Source organism: Diadema antillarum, unplaced genomic scaffold, assembly GCF_040938485.1.
Source record: "Diadema antillarum isolate AM-2024a unplaced genomic scaffold, OU_Dant_1.0 scf00000014, whole genome shotgun sequence".
Classification (NCBI taxonomy): domain Eukaryota; kingdom Metazoa; phylum Echinodermata; class Echinoidea; order Diadematoida; family Diadematidae; genus Diadema; species Diadema antillarum.
Window position 1 is genome coordinate 5,301,890 of NW_027270903.1, and position 25,665 is coordinate 5,327,554.

At 37.6% G+C, this 25,665-nt stretch overlaps 1 protein-coding gene across 1 annotated transcript in view; it reads right to left on the bottom strand.

Moving 5' to 3' along the window:
• The window catches only part of LOC139722187 (MAM and LDL-receptor class A domain-containing protein 1-like), a 30,864-nt gene extending 7,486 nt beyond the window's left edge, over positions 1-23,378 (bottom strand). The window contains exons 1-17 of the mRNA XM_071633505.1: positions 23,222-23,378; positions 22,257-22,573; positions 21,357-21,516; positions 19,444-19,587; positions 18,283-18,518; positions 17,499-17,622; positions 16,638-16,781; positions 14,998-15,195; positions 12,717-12,857; positions 11,718-11,956; positions 11,002-11,122; positions 9,877-10,023; positions 7,830-8,092; positions 6,732-6,837; positions 6,188-6,387; positions 4,141-4,290; positions 739-991 (exon numbers count right to left, since the gene is read on the bottom strand). Coding sequence (XP_071489606.1) covers positions 739-991; positions 4,141-4,290; positions 6,188-6,387; positions 6,732-6,837; positions 7,830-8,092; positions 9,877-10,023; positions 11,002-11,122; positions 11,718-11,956; positions 12,717-12,857; positions 14,998-15,195; positions 16,638-16,781; positions 17,499-17,622; positions 18,283-18,518; positions 19,444-19,587; positions 21,357-21,516; positions 22,257-22,573; positions 23,222-23,378 — 3,100 coding nt within the window. The remainder of the gene's footprint in view (positions 1-738; positions 992-4,140; positions 4,291-6,187; positions 6,388-6,731; positions 6,838-7,829; positions 8,093-9,876; positions 10,024-11,001; positions 11,123-11,717; positions 11,957-12,716; positions 12,858-14,997; positions 15,196-16,637; positions 16,782-17,498; positions 17,623-18,282; positions 18,519-19,443; positions 19,588-21,356; positions 21,517-22,256; positions 22,574-23,221) is intronic.
• Positions 23,379-25,665: the final 2,287 nt, after the last annotated feature.

The following is a 25,665-nucleotide window of genomic DNA, read 5'->3' on the forward strand; positions in this document are numbered from 1 at the left end:
AAATCAAATCAAAAGTTTCGTTATGAACATGCAGTAGTCATCACGTGACGTAACGACAGGTGAGATTATGATGGCATTCACTTAGAGTGTACTTCCGTTAAAACGATCACTTCATTCTCCTTAATTCAACTAAATTAAGATCAGGTTCTAGAATTATCATCTATATGTATTAATACACATGACTATTCGGTTATAACTAAATTTCTTTACTAATTAAAGGAGACCGTACCGGTACCGATGTCTTCGTTATTTGTATTTTTTTCCATCTGTGAAGATGGCTGGATAGCCCATATTCAGCTATACTACGCTGGTCTTCTATGGGACCACTTGGATATTTAAAATATTTATCATCTATATGTATTAATACACTTACTATTTGGTTCTAACGAAATTTCACCGGTTTAACACCCTGCTCTTTCCAATGAATACATGAAGCGGGATCTTTGGATCTTGTACATGTATGACTTGTGACTCTCTCACACACGGGACCCTCGTATGTCCTATTCGAGAGATAGAGTGTTTTGCCTCTTAAATAGACACTGGTAGAGGGGAGGATATGAGTATACACAACGTTTGCCCAGTGGGATCCGGGAATCAAGCCGGGGTCCTCAGGATTTTGAGGCAGAGAGGCTACTGGCCAAGCTATCTCAATTCCATATTATAATGTCTATAAACTAAACGGGAGTACACTATAATATAGAAGATAGCGTTGATTTTACACTATTGCATCCATCTCACCGGCATCCCCATTGTATCCTGATATTGTCAGTCGATACACATTTTCGGCAGAGTCTATAGCGAAGCTGCTGTACTTGGCATATGTTATGGTTCCACTGTCATCTTCCATGTCGATGCGAAGCTGCAAAGTCCTGTTATGGAATATTCTGCGCACTTGCTCGAGTCCCAGCCAGTGATTCTCGCCAAGGTCGCCGAAGCCATGGGCGTAGTCATCCCAGGGAAGGTTGAAATCGGCGTTACCGTTCAAACGGCGCTGCAAAAGCTACAGAGCATAGTGACTAGTGACCAGAAAAGTAATTTCAAGCGTTGTTTCGATATTGCTTTCAATTATTAAGATAAGAGAATAGATACAAACATTTCTTTTATTAATCAAAGACAGTCTAGTTGATATGGCAACCATGACGATAATGAAAGTAAAAGTAGTATTTGCTGTTCTGCTTGAGTTCGACCTTTTTTCTCCTCATTTAGAAGTCGAATCCCTTCATCATCAGTCTTATTTAGCACTTCTTGCATTTACATGTTGACTAGTGACGGGGACAAAGCGTCATTTTGCACTTTTGAACTTTTTTTACTGAGCCTTTGTATCACATGTACACACATTTATACTGAAATATATGCATTCCGTCTTTCTAATTATTTGAAATATCTTTCAATTTATTCATTCTGTTACTCCTTTTCTTTACACACCATCCATCCGCCTCCATCAGTGTCCATATCACAGTACACCCGAATGGGTTTATTAGAATCCAGGGCCCTCACATCGTATATACCACTGGCTTCAAATCCGTTTTGATAGATATCGGAGCAATCTCTATCACGGAAACCTGAAAAAAAGACCCAGTATAACAGCTTTCTAATTTCTCTGAACAGGAGAACGAAATCTCAAGAAACAAGTGAATAAATAACACAATGCAGGCATATTTACGAAAACATATCTCAACGTTTGATTGAAAAAGCGGAGTGTCCGTTAAAAAGTCCTCATGCAGCCGTAGCTAGACTACAGCACCTTGTAATGTCATGTATGGAAAATTATACAAAGAAACTATATCAACTTAAGATTCGTAACATTTTCACGTTTCTAGCATAATGAGGTAGCAATTGACCTATACCTCTTTTTCAGAGAGCAGAGGGAATGATATCTTATATTTAACATAGGTCTGTAACAAGTCAAGAAAATGACAGATGTGTACATGAATTTTCATGAAAATGTGAAGTTTTGTGAATTTCTCTTCACGTGTTATGTATGGCTTCGTGAATACATTATTGCTCTATAATTTCATTATTACTTTTATTTGCATTATCATTACTAGTATTATCATTGGTGTTGTTAATGTTGTTCTTGATATTATTATTATTATTATTATTATCATTATTATTATTATTATTATTATTATTGTTGTTGTTATTATTCATTCATTCATTCATTCATTCATTCATTCCACCAGGCAAAGAATATTGGATACGTATCATAAACATTACGAACATAAAAACCCCACAGAATGAACATTACAAAGGAGTACACTGTACTGTAGACCTACATGTTACATAAAATGAAAATGAAATGAATGGAGACAACATGAGGGTCAGGGCACACAAAAGTAGGCATGTGAGCGATCACAGCGTAAGAGATACAGTTTTCCGTTCCTTTCCCCTTCTACATGTTGTTTTTGACAAACACCAAGTGATTTAATGGTTGATACGGCTTTCGATAAAATCAGACTTGCAGACGTGCTCTTGGTAAACTCGTACATGCTAGACCTCTAAAAAGGTCATTCAAACAAAGGTTTAGTTGCACTTTGTTCCGTATAAAGAGTTATCTTGCAAATCAAAATTGACATTTTGATAGAATTGAGGAACAGTCTCTGAATTGCAAATATTACCGCATGCCAGTGAACAAAACAAAATGTAACTAAGGAATATGTATACTTACCGAGTATTTCAGCGCGGAGGTACCCATAACGATAAGTCTGCTCAATAACGATTTTGACGTAATGGGCAAGATGCGGCCTTGGAAATAATGACGTCACAATGGCGTCACCCTTGTAACCAATAGGGTATCTCTAAAACGTGAACAATTCGTAATTTGTTAATATCAGTACCATTTCCATTATTAAAAACGTCTTCCAACAAAGTACAAAGAATTTTTTTCTGTCTTTTACATCAGATAGTCGTATTCTCTTTCTAAGCTTTAAATCAGCATATTCAAATATAACATTGATACAGAACTTCTGAATTTCAAAATCAAGGTAATATTTAAAGGAAACTAGGGGTAATGTCATGTTCATCCTGCCTTTACACAAGTTTGCTACAATAACGACAAAGAAATCAGTTGCTCCTCTTCTCCTGATAACACAACAAATGACATATCTTCTTTCTGTACATAACACTCAATATCATGCAAGGTCTTCCTAAATTCTTTATGAATGCGATACATGATGGAAAATTCAATTATCATTGTTTTTCAAACAAACAAAAAAATGATTTGAACCTTGATAAAGTATAATGCTTCTATTAAAGTGCCTTGTAAGTTTCGAGATTTATCAAACGGAAATGCATCACAAAATTCCCTATATAGGAGACATGACAGGACCATTTTAAGTTTGCCCAATAATTTTGGTGAAGACAGTAATTTCTTGAGTTGGTCTGCTTTCTCATAGAGTTCTTTGTTTCTTTCCGTATCAAATTCAAACAAAATTGCATGTACTTTTCCAAGTAAATAATTGCATATTTATGTTTACTTCACTCAAGACGAGTGAAAAGGAAAGAGAAATCTTACTGAAGAAGTCCAGGCTATTTTCATTATTTCACATCATGTAGTACATAAATTGGCAGGTCTACCTTTTAGATTCGTAGACGTAATTGGGGTCCTTGGGAAGCGAAACCAACACTTTGAAAAAAACCAACACAAATTACACTGAACAAGGAGGATGACTTTATAGCAGCTTCACCATAAGAATGCATGTGTAGGAGACTCACATATCTAAGAAATGTATCAACGTAACTCTTTCACAATACAATGCTTAACACCTTCACCTGTGTACAACGTCATACATGTTCCCACTTTTGCACTGCATTACTTGAGCGCCATACTCGTGCATTTCTATGGAAAAGTTGCTGTCATCATTCTTGTTCATTGTGACTTGTTACAAATTTTGAACGCATTATTATTCCTTATCACAATAACGTTCAATTCCTGAATCTCCTTACCCAGTATACATGTATGACTAACTTATTGTTTAATTGTAAAAGTTGGGAAAAAGGGGGTTCCGCTTGAAAGGATAAGTTAACTGAGTGGTCTCAGGTGATGTGCGTAATACGCATGAGGACCGCGCTGTCTATTTGTTTTGTACAGGATTAGCGCGCACTTTCCTGTTTTATTAGTTAAGCGTCTTTGGCCCTTACTCTGGGTAGGTCGCAGTGGGGTCCTGGCATTTCGTCCCACACACTATCGTCGTTTGACAGTGAGACCGTCACCACACGTGCACCATCTGTTGTTCCATAACCCCCCTGAGTTTGAACTCCGGTCACCCAACGTTGAATTCCGATGTCCACCTTAATAATGAATAACGATAAGAAACAAGAAAGAAAAACATAATACAAGTGCAAAGTATTGCAAACAAAAGTCGCAAATCTTGCATTTATTGATGGATCGATAAATCAATAAACTGATTCATTAATTAAATATTGATTATCAATTTTTTCCTCTTTCATACCCCAAGTAACTTCTTCTTAAAGTTTCTGGTGTTTTTTTTTCCCATCAACAATCGATAATGAGGTTAAATTTAGCTGGTCTGTAAAATAAGGTCCTGTCCTGTCCTTCAAAAACGAAAACCTTTTCAGGGACTACAAATAGTACGAATATAAAGGGTAAGAACAGCAAACTTTGTTGCACACGAGATAGGAATTGTATACGATAAGAAAAAAAGCGGTCTTCTCTCTCTCTCTCTCTCTCTCTCTCTACTTTTTCAAAATATGGTTTGTTATTACCATAAGTAAAATTTAGGAGAAAATAGAGAAAATGGCGAAAATTGAAAAAGAAAACTAATTATGTATTTATGATAACTGTGAGAAAAGATAGGCAGTTCGAAATCACCTTTGACTTAATACACAACTAGGTCGTAGAGAACAAAAATTGATGTCTACAAAATGGAACTTTATAACCATCTAAAAAAACGTTATAATTGATAAGTGAATGAGAGAGAGAAGGGCAAAAAGTTCAAAATGGTATAAGTTTAATTCGTTTTAAAGGGAAAATGTAGAAAATTCGAATATAGAGTACACAAACTATTTCTATAATACAGTCCCGAGGTAAAGTCGAGGACCTGTTCCAGCAGTTGTGCAGGGCGTGACATGCAAGTTTTGTTAATTTGATGTTTGAATACATTTGGGTTTGTTCTTAGTGTATGTAGATTGTGTTTTTTATATGGTATGTTTCTGTTTGCGATATCAGCTCTGTTGTCGTCAGTATGATCTGAAAGAGACACATGCAACGACGTTAATCGCCTCCAATATTCCTGTTTAATACTGTTTATTAGTTGGGTAACATGGAATAGTGTGTTTTCCTGTGATATCAAAAGTAATTTTCACGAGTGTACTGAATAGTTATAGTTTAGTTGTGGCCTTTATTTTCTCAGAGAGATTGTTCAAAACATATGGTCTATGCGTATCAGGGCAATCATCCCCCCCCCCCCGGCAATTTTTATTACCCCCGACTTAATACGTGTTAGTTATAAGATTAGGGTAAAGATAACAGTTAGGGTTACGTTTCGGGTAAAGAGTTTTGGTTACGCTTATGATTAAGTTCAGGATCAGGATTAGTGTTAGGGGAAGGGGAAGGGTCCGGGGTAGTTGCCCATGCAGGGGGTAATTGCCGTAGATCCGGTTCATTGTATTTAACTGACTTGAGCCACATTGTTCTGGTATCATCTAGCTTAGTAACAGCGGACTCACTTTGACAACTGGTATTACAGCGTATTTAAGATATCAAACTAAATTGCGAGTTTGAATTTATGTTCTCATAGCATGATCATTATTCTCTAAATAGTGTTGACGATTCTGCTGAGTTTATCCCTAAACTGGTTGTGACGACTGGTTTGTCTTATTTTGAGAACGTTGATTGTTCATAATGTTCATGATGTGCTACATACGCTCGTAATGTGTTTAAAAGAGAAGTTCACCTCGAATGATGAAAACAGCCAATTGCTCACATTTAGAATGTGAGATCTACACTTGAATAGATTGTCACATATCTTCATTACCTATGTATATATATATATATATATATATTTAATAGGAAAGACACAATTCTACGTCAAATGGCTCATCTCGTAGCTGCATAAGATAAGATCACCTAAATTGTGATAATCTAGAAAGTGTAGCTTTTTACTACATGTGTTACACAAAGATTGCACATAGTCACGTTCACAGAATATCTGCATCTTTGTCATACTTTATACCAGTCGAAAACTCCGTAGTTTCCAAGCCAACCGGAAGATGTCTCTGCCTCATTCAATCGGCCACGTTGAGGTGTAAACCTGTCATGGTCGTCTAATTTGAAAGATGACGCCGAAAGTGCCTGATCTCCAATCTGTCCGTTCTCCACTCCGAGCGGAAGTCCGCCATTTTTCTGGCAACCAATCTGACCAGTGTCTTTGTACAAAGATAGGTTATAGAGATCGGAACATATATAAGTAGTTCAGGTTTTTCCTCATAGGTGTGTTTTGTTTTCTGTAAGAAAAAAATATATTATTTAGCACATCCTTGAAACTCTTCGACCATTCAAGCAAAAGAGAAAGCTGGAAGAGTTTAAGGTCAACTAAACATAGAATTTTGAAAAGGGTTAGTGGAGGTATTAAACTTTTAATTTTTGAACTAGCATGTATGGTTCGCATATTTCCCTGAAAGATCACGCATTTCATTCCTCCCCCCCCCCCCCGTCTTGTTTTGCGATATTTTCGATGTAACATGATGACAGATTACTAATAACAACCAACCTTCCAACTGTGGCGCAATTCCAGAACAATGACCTCGTGAAATTGTGACGTCATCCAAAGCAATTCGGTGATCGACCTGCGGTCCAACAATGGCCTCAAACACCACCTATGGGTTAGATTATTCGTTTATCAATTTGGAGCCTTCATTCCATGGACGAGTTGATCTAAACAAAGCCATAAGCAACAGCAAACAGTACGACAAATACCATTGATGGAATCTGCCAAAATGTACGAAAAGGCTTCGGAGATGGAAGTGCATGTTTACACGAAAAAAGAAATGCTAGCTGGCACATTAACATATGCAAATTAGGTAACGTTTTGTCATTATCATCACATTATTACTTTTTGACGGCCAAACAAATACGATGATACATTTTGATAGAAATATATAATAGGCCTATATATATTTGCAGAAAATTAGGTTTTTATGAATCAGCAATGGTGACAGCTTAAATGGGGAGATAATTAGATATCGAAATTACTGAAAGCCAATTAAGCAGCATGATCTCTAATGGACTGTGGAAATGAGCTTTGTCCAAACCATTAAAAAACAAAGTTCCGCACAAAACATTAAGTTATTTGGCCAAGGGAAAAATCATTACCAGTCATGGCTAGGTACCCCGAAAGCATGTAAGCCTAGGCATAATAATTAATTATCACAGTGCAATGTAATGTAAGCACGTGCTTACCTGTGATAGGGTTAGCATACCTTGCTTTATTATAAAGTTTGTCATCATATTCTCCTATTACCCTTAATTATAGAACACCTATCACTCCGTTCCCCATCAACGTTTCACCTACTTTACCACAAACCACCCTACAACCATCGCATCGTTATAATCATCGTTACCACTTCTGCACTTTTGATCATTCTTTCCCGACCGTAGTTATTTTGTGTCCATCTACAACGAGGACAGTCGTGTTCACTTCATTACCTCCCAGATATCATCTCCATTTCTGTATCTTTCCTTCGAAACCATAATCATTCCCCCTCCCCCCTCTCTCTCTCTCTCTCTCTACCCTAACCCCCCCCCCACCTCCACAATGACAAGGTCACTATTCCCCTCTACATTAAAGTATACTTTTCCTTGCGTTTACCGTGAACTGTGTATCTGCAGAGACACTAACGGAGGCGTGCTTCCAGTCGGCACCCTGCTGACCATTCTTAGTCCATGATAGGATCGGCTTATGTGGCTCCGCCCCTATATACTTTATTCCCATAGTAAGGTTTCCGATCCCTCTGCCGAGCATATGATACCAGAATCTAACGCAGTAGCGGCCGCGCGAGGTGAACTTGGGAGAGGTCATCGTAGCTGTTTTTCCAGTCGTTCCCGCGCTGGAGTTGACAAACATGTAGAATCCTGTCACGTCAAAAAGATTTTGAATCCGATTATTGCCTGAACTGAAAGTGAAATATTATTGCTGCAGGGTAAACGAACCAAATCGTCGGCTGAGAATGATAAGGGCGTTAAGTTGCCACTTGTTGTTGTTCATTTTCCATCTGTGAAGATGGCTGGATAGCCCATATTCAGCTACACTAAGCTGGTCTTCCATGGGGTCCAGTTGGATGTGGGGTAGGACCACTTCACCGGGTTAGACACCCTGCTCTTTGCGATGAATGAATGAAGCGGGATCTTTTACGTGCATGAGCTGTGACTCTCTCATACACGGGACCTCCATTTTATGTCCTATCCGAGGGACAGAGTGTTTTGCCTCTTGCTAGAGGGGACGGTATGTTTACACACAACATTGTTCAGTCCAGACTCGGGTTCGAACCCGGGCCGCGTGATCGTGAGGCAGACGCGCTACCGACTGAGCCAACTCACCGCCACTAAAGCCAAAGTGTTCCATGTACCTTAACGCCCTTCTCATTTTCAGCCGAAGCAATATGAAAACTTGTCAGCAACAGGAGAAAGTTCTTTTTTTTTCTCCATTTCTATTCAAAGTAAACGGTGGTAAGATACCCGACAGATTGCGATACTAATCACCTCGTTAGGCAGTCTCGCGATATTTGGAAAAATCGCGAACGAAATTGCGAGATTTTTCATCCGAAATTCAAAGCGAATGATATATACATATATACATAGGCTGCAGTACAGAGGGTGCTCCTTTCATGCAACAGAGCAGGACAATTTTCGGGATTGCCAATTCCACAAAATGTACAGACATAAGCACGCGCTATTTCGATTTAATACAACTGGCACGCATGTGTAACAAAAATAACGTGTGCCGAAATTACCGGTAATACTGCAGTCCATTACTGTGAAGAAAGAACACTGGCGTTATGTAGATAGCCCTGTTCGAATAGCGTTCTAATACATTGTATTGAAAAAAAAAAGAAAATGCCGGGTAGAATCTACTATAAACGAACTATAACAATTTGTCAATCGTGTGTCTATTATTATGTGCTCATTAAACACAAACACACACACACACACACACACACACCAAAGAACAAAACAGGAAAAAAAACTCGCAAACCCTATAGTGACATGTCTGAAATAATTGAAGAGTTTGTTCGCAAAAAACCGATAAGTCCATTTTTGAAGATTTGGAAACAATGCATCCTTATACTTACAGTTTCAGATACATTTCATCAAAAATAATTTTATAAAGCCTTTTAAATTGACGTAAGGTCTTACTACTCTTGACTGTTGGAGGAAGAGTATTCCAAAGAATATGATACCTTTTAAATGATATATTGGTCACTACATATACTACATATAATAAAGGTACATTTTTGAAGTTATGGTCAAAAGAAGCAAATATTTTCTTATTATTCTCTTTATTTTTCTTGATCTTTAATCGCAAATATCTCCATTTGGCAAATATGGACTTATCGTTTTTTTTTTGCGAACAAACTCTTCAATTATAATAAGAATTATTATTATCATTATCATTATTATTATCATCACTATCATCACTACCACTTCCATTTCATATTCAATATTTTCCCATACCCTTCGTGCAGCTGGTTTGGGGTAATAAACTGAGACCAAGTATACACATTACTAGAAAGATTCGAAGTAGGCGAACTTTGAACATTCTAAAAATTAAAACATTACCGCCGTTCGGCGAATACGTCGCAATTTCGCATTAACGTATTAAAGATGGATTGCGAAGATAACATGTAAGTTCGTCTTACCACGCTCATCACCGAAGGTGTGGTCATAAAGTGGTCCTTGGATGGAAAACTCGTTTATCCCCGTAGTTCTTTCCCATCTCACGCCGCTATTTTCAACGATGAAATCGCATATCCCTATCGTCTCAAATCCGCAACGTGTCGGGTCGCCTTGTCAAGGAAGCAGAATACAAAATAAATAACGTACCTGATTAACAAGTAAATTTGATGCATTATGTCCAAGTGGTATCAATGTGATCACATATTTTGTATCTGATACAGAAATTTTAACCGTTAATGTTTATGCAACTTTCGACAAAGTCCCTCTCAATTTCCTTTTTAGCTAAATATTTATATAACCTTCCTTCTTTACTGTGGGGACATGTCAGTAGAAAGTTGTTTAATAATTAAGGCGAATTTAAATCAGTTAAAGTTTGGGTTATATACAGAGTATGATATTACTATTAACCTGTCAGTCAAAACGGACAATCTTTAATGGTTCTGTTATGATCGCATTCGATAATCTTAATTGCCTCGAAATGCACCAGCGCACACTTCAATAGCGCGACTCAAAGTCACGGCGGTGCCTTTCCGTCTCAACCTTCCACTTTGATTTTTTTCGGCGCTTGAAGAGAAAAAAAGTACATCTTGTATGCACTTTCTTTTCTAATACCACATTTCATTTTTCATTGATAGTGATTCATCATGTTTTTGCCAAATATTGGCTAGTTAAAGTGTGACCAAGAAGCATAGATGGGTGTCTGCCCCAATGTTACCGTTGCATTGCTATATAAAGCGAAATGTCGTCAGTCCAGTTGTTAGTAGGCCACCCACTTCCCGGTAAACATTAATCCAAAATAGCCCTCTAAGCATCTGGCTGGTAGGAGCTAAATAATCAACTCAAGGCCAATAAACCCTTTCAATTTGCAATACGTTCATCTTTAAGGCTTTGTGAACAATTTGTGAGCAATGACAATGAAAAGCAATAGTATCCACACTTTTATTGTAATGAAGACGAAGTCATCTTAATATAAAAAGTAACATGCCCGGGACTTTGTCAAAAGTATGGTCATAACATATCAAATGATGAGGAGCATAATAGCACTTATAATATTTTCGCTTTGATTATTTTGGTATGTTATCACGCACCCGTTTGACATGGCCCCGGTGCCAGGTACGTATCGTCAATCGCAAACTCGCCCGACTGCCCGTCTTTACTGTTGGCCTCAATGATGACTTCAAACCAAGAGTCGATTCCCGTGACAATAACCTGAAATAAAAATGGGCTTGTATTGAAATATCAAAATCTAGGGTTTGCGGAATCAGAAAGGGCAAGGGGGATGAGGAGGTTTGGGGCCGTGTGACGTGCAAAGCACACACCCACGTTCACACACATTTTTTTTTTACACAAATTCTGAGTGAACTATAAAAAAAACCACCTAGATTGCATGGTATTTTCTCACGCTAACGAAATCCTAGGATCCATATCCTGTGAAACATGACATTTATATAGGTGTATTTTATCAGGACCATAAATTGGGCCCACTGAGTTCCACCAGACCAGATTAAAGTTAGCCTGTGTCTTCTGTGGGCTATTTTGTTACTAACTGGTACTATTCCTTGTATTTTTTTTTCATGTATACTTTCTCATTCTTTGTTTATAATCAAACTGAAAAATGTATTGAACATTACCCATTGTCCCGGCCAGAGTCCTTGTGTACGAGCGGCAGACCTCCAATACATTTTTCTTTTTTTGCATAATTATCCTGGATTCGTTCTTTAGCATGAGCGACCAGTTGCCTTGCAAACATGATCGTCAGCTTTCCGAACTTTGTGATAATAGTTTGTCATCTGGAAATTCTCACCTGCTGCAATATCCACTGGTTTCCAAGATCTCCGCTCGCCGACAGGACTACACGTGTGCCTACGTAAACCCCGCCATGGTAGTAATTCAATTTGACCACAAGTTCACCGATGTGGGGCCCATGTAAGAAGTACCAAAATTTGAAGCACCAGCCGTTTGGGTCCAAAGGCATGCTTATTGGACGAGTATCGAGCCTCGAGTTCTGCTGGCCTTGCGGACTAGCGTACAAGTAATGACCGCCTGCGAGGGAGAAAACGTGCGGGAACGAGAAAGACAGACAGACAGACAGACAGACAGACAGACAGATGGAGACAGAGAAGAAGGACGTAGATTGATTAAATCACATGACAGCTGAGCGTCCTTTTGTTTCACGAAAATTCAACGAGAGAAAAATCGGTTTAGAGACATGCACTCACACGCAAGAGGTGCAGTATCCAATGGAAAACCAAGGCACTCCATGGAGAATGTCACTATAGATTAGGAAGTCCACTATAACAAGGGATTGTATTAAATTTGTTGAGACCTAACTTCAGATTTCTTACATTTTTTGTTCAGATAGTGAGAGACCTCTTTTGAAATGAACGCTATAAAACTCGCTTTGTTTTCCTTTGTTTTTGGATGTCTCAGGGATTACAAACCAATGTTCATCAAATAAAATTAGAATTCCTCTTAGAATGGCATGTTCTGTACTATTTCAGAAGTGGTTACTTAGAATCTCGCGACAAGTTAAAAACCCAATCCTCAGCTCCACCAATATTGTACCATCCCTTTAATAAGTTTTTGATTCGAATCCTTGTTTAACAAGGAAGAATGTGTTCTTCTATGATCTTGAAGCAAATCATCATCATTGATGAAAACTTGCATAGACCAAGAGAAATCATTAATCTAGGTTGTATTGATAGCGCCAAGCAGTGATGTCAATTTTGCGCATTTTTTTTAAAGGAACCAATGGAATGATTAAAAGAAATCCGCTGAAAATGGCGATATGGACCCCACTGACCTCTAGTGTGGTCACTGGTTGGACCTGTGTCGGACGTCCCCAGTTCATCTTGTCCTCTTATCCAGTCCTGATCATCATGTTGGTGTTGCACCCAGTTGCAAAGGTCAACGTCAAATGAACAGTCCAAAGTTGTGCCATGATCTAAATGTAGGAGGCATCGAAACATCGTATAGAAAATAATTCTGCGTTTACAAAAAGATCCTGTGTGATTGTCTTTAAGTAATGATTGTGGAATAAATATGCACCTACCTGAAAAAGAATTTTTAGATTTCTTTGAAATACTTAAAATGAAGAGTTTTATGGCAAAACAAACTAAATCCATTATTATTCATTTGAGATATTTGTGATTAAAGGTGTAAAAAGAAAACAAGGAAAATAAAGAACACTAAAGACATTTGTAATCATAACTTCTATAATATTCCTTATTATGTCAAAAGTGAGGTATTACTGAAACGGTTAAATTTTGCTCTATCTGATTATGGATTCACTTTAAAGTGGAAACTCATCAAATATAGACAAATCTATAAAGGAGTTCAACTTTAAACTACCTTCACGACATTGTCCAATTGTCAGCCTCGTGTTGTCCACTGCGATGACGTCATCATACAAATCGCCACCTCCTGACGCCCTTATAATGACCACGTAAGACTTGGGCCCAGGCAAGTTTAAATCCAACTTTAAATTGATTTATCGACAAAGATGCAGAGTTAGTTTGGGTTTTTTTCGGCTGTCACATTGCCATCGCTTTACGTTTGCTTTCATTCTTTGTTTGGGTCATGATAGAGAGGTAAAAACAATCACACTGTTTGTGTGTGATATGATAAACAAATGCAAGTGCAAACATTGATAGGGAAGCGGATTAGATAACAACTGAAAACACATTACCAACTAATGTTGGAGTGAACAGACTCTCAAAGACGCTGACACACACGAAAAAGTGTGTAAAGATGAACCATTGTCTCTGTAATGCACTTTGGAATTTCAATCCCTGCAAACTGTCTATTGTGAAACTGCACGCGAGATAACTGCAGCAGGATTACCAAAATTATTCTCGTTCCTTCGTATACCTTCCCTCGTGATCACGTGAATACATTCAAGATGGGCATTCCAGACGAATTTTTATATCATGAGGTACAAGGATCGATAATTCCATGTATAGATTTGCAGAATTTATTGCGGTCCTTGAGCAGAACCTAAAACTCACAATTTTGCAATTTATGCATGATTTGTTCTTTTCTTTTGCTCTCTTTCGCCCAGTCATGCATTTATGTATTCAATATGAATATATTTCATTGGTATATTGGTGCTGACGATGTTTTAATTCCAGTGTTCCACGTCCTACAGGCCTGGCTTTTTAGTGGAAAACTCTTTTCCGTCGTTGTGATAACTTGCTTTTTTGTTACCATGACAAAGTGTACATTGCTTTTATCTTTTCTAGAACATCATTCGTGCATGCACTTTATATTGCATTCGACGAAATGTCCTTATCAGATGAATGAAAGTCAAATTCACAATTTGTACCGCTTTGAACCATGTTTTATTTTTCTTCTTTGAAGGAAATAGATAACCTATTGAGATGAATTGAATTGAATTCTTACGTAAAGCTATTATGTCACCATCCTCTTTCCTTGTGATTTGGTATGGATGTTAAAAGCATGTTCTTATTGCTCATCAAAATCACTATAAATTCTGGAAGTATGTACCAAGTAATAAATATATAATATCTATACATGTTCAGTCTTCAGACTGACATAATAATCTACGTTAAAGTTTATTCATTGTCAATTCCACTAGACATCATGCATGGCTTTAGAATATCAAACACTGGAAGAATTTTTGTGGTGCAACTTGTCAGCTTGACAACCAGATTATTGGTCCTATAAAAGAATGCAAAGCTTATACGCGACACGGTCTGACATAATTATTCTAATAGATTCACTCTGAGCGACAACAATCACTAAAGTTCCCAACGATAAATGATGGAAAAGCAAAAACCCGACATTTGAAATAAATTAGAAGGTAGATAAACGAATGTCAGATAATCTACAATTTTTTTTCTGACAGAATTGATTTTTGTACCTAATAAAACATTAAGAACTGACAAAAAAAAAGGATAAGGCATATAATACCCCTTCCCCGACCTTTCCCGGTTAGTCCTCGTAGTGTGGACCTGAAAAAAAAAAACAAAACAAAAAAAAAAACGAGAGAGGGAGAGTGAGAACTACCTTTCCGTTATGCCAACTATGTCTTATCAATCCCCCGTCAGAATCACTGAAGTTACCACTTCCAAAAATCTTATTGTTCCCACTCTCAGCAACGTAGACCCTGAGCAGGCTGTTTCCACCTGTCGGCGCGTAGTAGGCAAAACTGAAACACAGTGCTGTATATCCCGTTGCAGTCACGTGGTTGTCAGGACTGACCAATCGTGCGACGTGGTTTGAAGGATGCTTGTTCAGCTCGACCTGAAGGTATCTCCCATCTGAAATGAAAGGTTTTGTGAATAAATAAGCTCTCATGACTTAATTAGCTTCCTATATAGAATCATTGCTTGGAGATTATGAAAGATTTGTTTTATTCCTTCAATTTTCTTTTGTTCCTTTTTTTCCTCTCTCTTCCTTTGTCTGTCTCTTTCTTTCTCTCTTTCTTATTCTCTCTGTATCCTCCTTTCTTTCATCCTGAAAACTGAGTTATGCCAGTTAGACTAATACAATATCCCCGTATTGAACGTAATATCGAACATATTTTAAAATGTCTATTTTGGGGGACATTCATTTTAATTCATTTTCTTACTATAATCCATCTGGTATTTAAATTTTGTTGTGCTTTCTTAGAATAAAACATTGCTTTTAGTGTTCTGATCATGACTGAGACATGATTGTGATCCTTTTCATAGAATAAGTGAATATATATAATCATATGGGGATTCCAACGTTAGGTTTTTACTTCAGATAGAGCTTTCTTTAAACAAGACTTTGAACGTATTATGAAATATTAAAATAAAGTTCATTGCCGTTTTCGAGCTTAGCCCCCCATTGAGTAGTTGATTGATTTTTATACTTATTTTAATGTAGCATGTTTTGGACATGTATATGATGGTGTAAAAGTAACAGTTGAATTTTTGAATATAGTGTACATTCGTATAATATCACTATCAATCTATCTATAGTAATTTTGATAGTAATTTCCATTTACGATTTGAAGTAACACGAGTAGTGGAGGTATAGTGGGTAAGATGCTAGAGAGAACAGGAAGAAAGTGAAATTGATTGTGATTATGATAAAAATGTATCGTTTTATGATGAGAAATCAATGGAAATGATATACCGATTTCGATAACACTCCTAATGCACAGTGATATTTTGTCGTTATAATTTCTGTTTTCTTATTCCTTAGCTAGATTTTCTAATAGATTAAGAGTTACGAGACCTGCTGATTAATATGAAGTTCCTTCTACAATTAACTAGTTTTTTTTTTATCAATTCCTGATAAAACGTGCATATGACCAATAAAATGTCTTCTTATTTTCTTTTTGAGTTCAAAACTGCAATAAAATCAAAAATTTTAGACGAATTGATATTAAACATTAAGCGTCTTAAAGTATTTCTGTGGTTGTTGTCGTTGCTGCTTTTGTATTCACTTGTTGATTCTGAAGTTTATACCAATTTCTAAGAAGTATATTTCCTACGTTAATTTATTTCGTTGTAACTAAATCATATTTCATCTATGTCATCTAAACTTTTTCCATTTTAAATGATAATAGGTTACGGGTAGGGACAATGGGAAAATTAAAAGTATCCGGGGTGCTGCAATGAAAGAGAAAGGTAAATCCCGGAATTAAGTATAAACCAAAAAAGCGAATAAAAGAACCGGTTCCACCTACAGCAACAACCATATCAATGACGAGAAAGCATAAAATACTCACATCCGGTCATGGAGCGGTCCCTGGGTGGGCCTTTACCAGACGACAAGAGAAACTTTGATATCGGCGCCCAGTCAAAATCGTCCTCCACGTCTTGGCGCCAACCGCACAAGTTTAGATCAAAGTCGCAGTTCGTTCTACCTTTAACTTGAGGATTTTTATTCAATATAAACCACGAAAATATCACTTCATCCATTTAATGCGACTAGACATGATTGTAATATTACATCTCTGCAAATCATATTGAACAAGTGTTGTGTTGAAATATTTCTGAGCTGTTTTTGCATTTCTGTTTATCATATTCATCAAGTATTATGCTGAAACATTTCTAAGCTGTTATCTTTTTCTGCATTGGTACGGATTCAAAAAGAGACAGTCTATTACATTTGAAGCGAAAGCTATGCAGCATTTTAACAGCCAAGGCACATAGCAACGCACATGCTCTTTGACAAATGATACGACATGAGCTTTTTCTTGTTACCATTCTAGTTTGGCTTTTGTGGATAACATTATGTCATATTCATCACAAGATAAATGTTAAGTCTCACTAACACAAATGTAGGCCTACATGTCTCATCAAAGTCGGATTTAAGAATATAACTGTTATGATCTAAGAATTTTTAATTTCCCTAATAGAACTACAAATCGGTAAGTTCGTAGGGAAACGGGGAGAGAGATGTAATTCGCGTCCATGTTTACGACCTATGTTACCCAACGGTTGAAACACACAACAGACTATAACTCTCGGAGTTTATCTTACACGCATTGTATGTAAAGTCCCTGATCTCACCAATTTTGGCTGATTATGCTGGATATGATACATGTTAACATGCACTTTTCGTTAGCAATTAATGATTTACTCACTCGGCGGACAAGCACCAGGTATGAGTTCGACATCGTCAACGGCAATGCAACCACTTTCCCCAGAGTCGACTTCTACTTCGAGTGTCAAATGGAGAAAGGTTCCCCGAAGAACGTTGACGTCAGCCTATCAAAGAAACGAGAGAGGTGGGAGAGAGTGTGTTTGTAAGGGAGAGAGAGAGAGGCGTGAAAATTGTCAGCGTTTATTACATGGTATCAGATCCACATAATCGATATAGAAGTAATATTTCATGTTAATTAGGTTTGAAATGAATGAAGCATCCAAATCAAAACAATCCTAATAAAAGAGGGGACCCACCATTTACTAGGGTCGGGTTTTTTTTTTTTTTTTTTGATATTTCAGACATTACAAAACCGATTTTCACGAAATTAACTTTGAATTCCTCATAGAATTAAATCTTTTTTATAACATTGTTTTTTATAAATATCTTGCAAAAAGTTCAAAGTTCAATCCTCACCTTAACAAATACTATACCATCTCTTTAATACGAAGTTTCAAGAGCATCCAAGTGATAAACTGGGAAGAAACGGACCCATGACATGCCTTTAATCCATCTACATTTCTCTGCGAAATGTTTATCGCAGAGATAAATTGAATGGGATTTTCTGCTAAATGAATTTAGTAACAATATTTTCAGACCCGAAATAGCATTCAGACAGTTTAATCATATTGAAAGTGATCCATCTTGAAATTCGATTTTTTTTTTTTTTTGGTTTTTTGTTTGGGGGCATGATGTATGTATCAAGCGAATGAACCATGTGTTACCGTAGCCTCTAGCCAGATGTTGCCTTGGTTTCCTGTTATTTCAAACACGGTCTCGTTCGCCCAATCCTCTTCTCGAATTACAAGTGCCCGGAGGTTACCGATATTGGAACCGGTCATGTAGAACCAAAAACGGAGACAAGCTACATTGTCGTTCTCGGGCATTAAATACGAAGGGCTGTTGAGTTCGGCCACCTGCTTGGATTTTCCTTCCGTATCAAGTGAGACGTATCCACCATCTGCAACAAATACGGCACATAAGACGAAACAAAACAAACCATTCATTTTCAGGCCTCTTCGAGAGGAGCTTAAAACAAAAGACAAAGTCATTGTAAAATATATGATATTTTCATCGTAACTTTACAAACTGCAGATTTTATTTTGCACTTGAAATGTCAATAGAATATATTTTGCTCTAGCTGATGATGGAATCAAATATATGGATGGAATAAAAGAATGGCGCGTATGCCATTTCGCAGTCAAACACTTCCACCTGACCAGGTAGTTTCTTTTGTTATTGTTGTTCTTGTTGATGTGATGATGATAATGGTAATATTTGAAGAGTTTGTTCGCAAAAACCGATAAGTCCATTTTTGAAGATTTTGAAGTACGGTCTCTGTCATAAAGACAAAAATAATACCTTTTAAATGATATATTGGTCATTACACATAAAGGTACTTTTTTGAAGTTATGGTCAAAAGAAGCAAATTTTCTATTATTATTCTCTTTATTTTTCTTGACATTTAATCGCAAATAACTCCATTTGGCAAATATGGACTTATCGGTTTTTGCGACCAAACTCTTCATTTGTTTTCACTATATTACAACCGCTTAACCCGACACGCGCAGGTGATTCGCTGCACCCATGGGGGGGGGGGGGGGCTGTGTCGGGCGTATACCTTTATTTATAACGAGAAGATGAACTTTTGGAATGAACACATTGTTTCAAAAATCATGATAATGGTAAGATAGCAAGCCGACTTAATTTACTTCGGCCTTGTCAGGACAAATGAATGTAAATTCGCCCTTACATTGATCCCTTTTTTTATATTCCTTTACACATACACCCAAATGAATGTACATCTATTTGAAATAAATCATTCATATGCTTGCAAATGGGGAGAGAGAGAAGTCGTGTGTAGAAAAAAAAAAGCAAACACGTACAGCCAGATGTGCGGTCATGATGCGGGCAGACGGAGGAGGGTATGAAATAGCCGCTTCCTTGAATCGACCAATCAAAATCATCCTCGTCACTCTGGCTCCACCCACAGAAGCCTTCATCAAACGTGCAGTTTATTTCTGCTAATGCTATGGATGGCAATTAACCAAAAAGAGTTAAAGTGAAAATAGGTGTTAAGTACAACTTAAAAAGAAGTAATTATAAGACAATATAGCATCTCTATGAATACATACAGTAAAAATACGAAATATCTTTCAGTTCTATTTAATGGTGAACGAACACAACAAAGAAAGGGAGAAAAGTTTTGTAATGAAGCCATAGAATCAGATAAATAGTCAGGGTGGCAAATATGAACAGAGCAAAGAAAGGTGGGTGATTTAATTTGCACTATGTCAGTAGAGGCCCTATACCGGGAGGTGAAGGGAATCTGCTCAAGCACGAATTGAAATGGAAAAGTAATTATACTAATCGAGGGAGATTACTCTAGAAGGGTTCATTAGGCTAATAGGCCTTTTTGATATTTATAGGTTCACAATCGAATGGCATAGTACACCTTCGATCTTTATTTTGAGCACAACGAACACGAGATTAAAAAGCACCATCATCAATATAATAATTTTGACCGTGTTTTGACTTAATATTCGCTTATTGCGACAGAAGCATGGCATTTGAATGGAGTAAGATATTATTGAAGAGCAAAGAAGTCAGGATGTTCCCGTGGTTAACTTTTAAGAAATAGAGAAAAGAAAGCAGGAGAGTGTCTAGTGCCTTCATGTCTGTCTTCTTGTCTGCTTATATCAACATTTTTCGGCCAGAAACTTGTTTTTTACAACCATGTTTCTAGCTTCACTTTCGCATAAAAATGGCAGTCATGATTACAATACGGTTCTGAAACATGGTTTAAAGACACATCAAGAGGTGTGATTCAAAACCGTATTGTTGTGGGGTTTTTTCAGAAATATGGTTTTGAAAAAGCTATAAACGCCATTTTCATTTCAGACACAGTTTATACGGCTTCATCGCTGGATTCCAAAGGGCAAATTATGCTCAAAATGAGATGTGAAAAGACAAAGCCGAGAGAGTTCAGTGCCTTTGAACGATATCTAAAAACAGTGATTTAAAACCATGTTTCGGAAGCATAACCTTGATGGCCACTCGCAGTGCCCACATCGTTCTAGGTTTGCCAGGATCAATGATGTTTTGCCATATCAATCTCTCTTTTCTCTCTCCCTCTCCTTTTCTACCCCCCCCCCCCTCTGTCACACACATACATACACACACACACACACGCACACACACACAAACACACACACTCTCTCTCTCTCTCTCTCTCGTTCTGATACAACACTTTCCAGCTAAATTCGAATATTTGACATTTGAATATCATGATTCATGATTATGCTTATCAATGTTGCTGGTCAACTATTATCACACAACCCTTTTATATCATCTTAAAATAAGATGAGGCTCTTTCTACATGTACTGGGTTGAACATACCTAATTATTCAGCTAAAGTTAAAGTTATAAGTTAAACTCAAAAACGTAGATCTAGGCTTCTTTGTCATGCAATGTCATATAGTACTTGTTTATGAATTATCTGATGAAGGAGGCGCCATCCGTTGCAGTATCATTCCAGGCACAAAAAAAAAATCAAATTGCCCTCCCCCTTCCCTGCAAAAGTATATTACACAAAAAGACCGCAACGTTTTATAAGCAATTTCCTCCAAAATTAGAAAACGGTAGCAGCATTCATTTAATTTCATTTCATTTCATTTCACATCATTTCATTTCATTTCCGACTAAATTATATAATAATATATACATTTACAAATAGACAAAGTAAAGTACAATGTGACATTTGCAAACGGGATTTAAATGCACGCCACTTTGTACCCACCATCCCAGAATTCAAGGGGACCCAGTCCAAGTAGCTCCATACGAAGAGTGATCTCGTCTGACCACGTCTTTGGATTAAGTCTGACGTACCGCGCCACAGGGGACGGATTGAGGGCGTGGTATATATCTATCATGTCTTGCGACGGTACTCCAGGAAAATACTGTGGAGAACGTATAAAGTTCTATATCTGTCAAGCAATAATTGTGTTAATGTAGATTATAATAATAGTAGTTGATATGATGTAGCAAGGAACAACCCAAACAAACATTATAATGTCCCGTAACATAACGAAAAGAAATCGTAAAATCTTTCATAAGACTATGAAATCATCCGTACTGGCTTTAGGAGGATCAAGGCTTTGAAGCAAGAAGGCGAAAACAAGAGCATTGATTATATTTAAAAAAAAATAAATGAATAAAGCCGTGGGAGGACAACACTGAAATATCACTGCCGGCGCCACATTTTCAATTGTGAGGGGGGGGCAGTTTATATTTCTGGTGACACTCTAGTCAGCTAACAAGCAAAAGCAAAAGCCCCCCCCCCCCCCCCCCCCCCAAAAAAAAAAAAAAAAAAAAAAATGATAATGATAATAATAAATAAATAGAATAATCATAACAAATGATATATATGATATATTCAGCGCAACTTACACCCTACAATTATTCTTATGTATTGTGCAAACAAAAAGAGGGGGCCTGAGTCCCCCTCCCCCTCATTCCGTCGCTCCTGTAGAATAGTATGTGTTTGTATGGTGTAGCTCCCTTACGAACGAGGAGACTGTTAATGTCAAATGTTCGTAACTGGAGAGAATGATGCATGGTTGCACCTAGACATACGTACACGCAGACACTTCAATAAGTATTCAAAAGTACTAACATGTAATGCAGTATTCTGGATTACCTTCACGTTTCCAAACTCATCCTTGTACGGTGTCCACACCGAACCCGAGAGTGTGTAGGTAAGGGTGAAAGAGGTCACAGAGTTATTTCCTAAAACCCTCCCACGTTGCAGCTTAACTCCCGTGATGAGGTGCGGGCAAAGAAAGTCAACTTGAAACCACTGGTAGAGATCATGCGATTCGGGATACCAGCCATCATGAAGACCCCCATATCTTCCCGCAGTCGCGTAGCCGGATCTCCCCGACGCGGTCAGCTGGCTGTCCGCCACTCTTCCGTCCTCAAGTCCCAACTCCCGTCCTGGATTCGTACAGTTATCTCCTGCACGACGAGCATTTCAAATTCTCTCAAAACTCGCGCAATTTACGTTCGACATATTTCTTAAGATATCATTTGCTTAAAGGACTACGCTGAATAATTTGATCTGTCACACACAAATAAAGTAAATAATAAAAAAGTGAAAACGTATCGCTCCATTCTTAATATACAAAAAAATATATATATTTTTCAAAAGATAATACTGTCTCGAAAACTTCAGTTTATATGAAAAATTAGAAACGAAAAAAAAATGTCGCTGCATATTATATTATATATATATGTATATTATAATGTTTGCGTATGTATTCATGTAGTTATGTAATTGTACAAAAATATTCATTTATTTACAGCATTCCTCGGATGTTGAATTAATTGTCATTCTCAACTACAATTATGAGATCTTGAATACTGAGTTTCAAGTAATCTTGGCATGTTTGGCAGTTTGGGTGTGTTCTTGTTTGTTTGTTTCTTTGTTTCTTTGTTTGGAAATCAATTGGAAACTGACTTGCCGTTCTAAGGACGTAAGTTAAGTTCTGACAAGTAATGCTCAGAACTCTGCTGTTTCCGTACCAAGAGTACAATATGAGGACAAAGGATCATGTGATTCATATTACATGTAGTTATCTTCTTTTACCAGATGCAGATACATACTGTCGCAGCATATGATACCGACGGCTGTGGAGATACTGGATGAATTGTTGAAAAGCATGCAGCTGCCAATGCCGGAAGCTGTCTGCGGACAAAGTATCCCAGATATGATCTGTGACGCCGACATCTCGGGCGGAATATCGTAGATGTCGCCGTTCATCGTCGCCCACACGCCGTCGAATCCCAAGTAGCTACAGATTAGTTGAGAGATTGAGGGCTGCCAGCGGTGAAAGCTTAGAAATAGCTGTGAGTCTTCATCGAGAGAAGAGTTAACTATCACATAACCCTGACGATGATCCCCGCCGACCAGAGTAACGTCAGTGACGAAATTTACTGGAGGAATAAAAACAAATAGTAACGTGGTGACATAACAAAGAGAGAATGAGACGAAAGCTAAGAAATCAAACACACACAACACACATTAAAGATGGAAAAGAATGCAATATCATCATTCTTTGATAGTATTTCTTGACTGTTGCATTGATCGTGATTTTCAACTAAAATCTAATCATCTATAGCACATGTGACATCACCAGTTGTAGTAGTCTTCTCATTCAGCAGGAACTGATCAGACACTTCCAAATATCATTACTTTAAACTGATTGTCCGATTTTCCTCAAACTCTCACTGATGTGTTCCAATATTGCTGCATTCACTCACTCCACATGTACATGAAGGTAGACCTGTTCTTTCCAAGTAATTAGCAGCACTCCCCATCCCCCACATTCAGCACACGTACATATTATGTCATTTCAAGTTGTATTATTTCAAATTACTACAAACAAGGACATTAGAATAATCAAATATATGAAAAACACACATACAAATCTACCTAATGGTTCAAGTTTTACCTATTTCGCAAAAACTCCCAGAAAACGGTGTTTTGCACGTGCAGGTGTAGTCCACTTGGTTTTCAGAGCATTTTCCGTCGTGAAGACACGGGTTCGGGGTACAAGCTAAGAAGAGGATTTTATCAAATTACAACTGTCTCAAAATCTTGATTTATATGGCTGTCGAAAGGAGAGATAAACATTTTGGAAGATGTGAATCTTATGTGGTATGCATCTATCACGTATCTTTGATAAACACTGTGACACTGCATGATAATATCTATTGTCTAGGTATTTCCACTGAATACGACCGTATCGACCTGGTTCGAGGAGTAGAGACCCGTATTGACTCGTATCGAACCGTATTTAAATCCTTAAATGAATCTTTTTTACCCCTATCGACCAGTGTCAACCAACTTCGTCCCGTACCGACCCGGATGTAAACCTTGTTCTCATCCGTTGCAGGAAGGCAATACTGTATACGGCAAGGGTCCATACGGTTTTAAGTTGCGGGTTGCAGCGGGTCAATGGGAGTCAATGCGGTTTAAACCGAGCAATTCGGATATCAATATGGAATTGAAATCCGTGAGAAAAATTTGAACATGACCAAAATGAAAAAAAAAAAAATCACCGCTGTATCGAGCCCCCGGAATTCATCATATATCTTAAAAGATAAGTGTACTTACGGTGATATGTGTGCCGAGGCTAATAATTAACATGGTAATAACCGAACATGTTCCAGGCCGGGAATTAGTTTCTCATTGTAATAGGCCTAAGTAATATCATGAAAATCATAATAAATATACATAAATTATGCAAGTCCTTACCCGGAGGAGCGCAGTAAAATGAGTGCTTCAAACCCAAAGGAAAAGAGGCCTTGTAGTACGGATGAGGGAATGAAAGCGCCTTTGGTATCAGTTTGACTTGTTTACCAGCCGCATCGGACAAAGCATACGGACAAAGTCCTTCCCAATCATCTTCCAGCACATGGGTGCATGTGTTTGTGACACTCTCGACGACTTGCGTAAAGACTAGAAGGTAAGCAATATTTTTGCATAGAATAATGTTGAGGCGGGAATTCACCCAGACTACCAGACGTGTAGGCCAGCAAATAAGTGAATGTCCTATACGTTGGCTTCAGGTGAGAGGTGTATTTTTTTTTCGTTCTTACATTTATCATTTTGAAGCAATTAACTTATTCATCAAATTACTGATGAGAACTGACAATTTTTTTTTTTTTTGGGGGGGGGGGAAGCTGAAAATCATGGTTTATCTTATTTTTTTCTGAACTCGCTGAGATTTGAAGCAATGGGAGTATGATAATGGGGCGTCGACTATAAATAAAAAGGATGTTCCCAGGGAATAGAAAAGCAACAGCACAGTTCGATGGACAAAAAGAAAAAACTCGAGGTCAAACTGTAGGTTACTTCCCATTTCCTATCGTCTTTTTGGTTATGAATTTGTGCTTACTTGTTTGATTGGTATAGTTCTGTCATGGCTGACCGTTCCTCACTTTCGTGGTTAATGTTCATTTCAACGGCGCAGCAGAAAAGCTGACAAATAGTTGATAGGTGTTTACCAAAAAAGGGATTGGACTAAAAAAAAAAAAGGATTGGA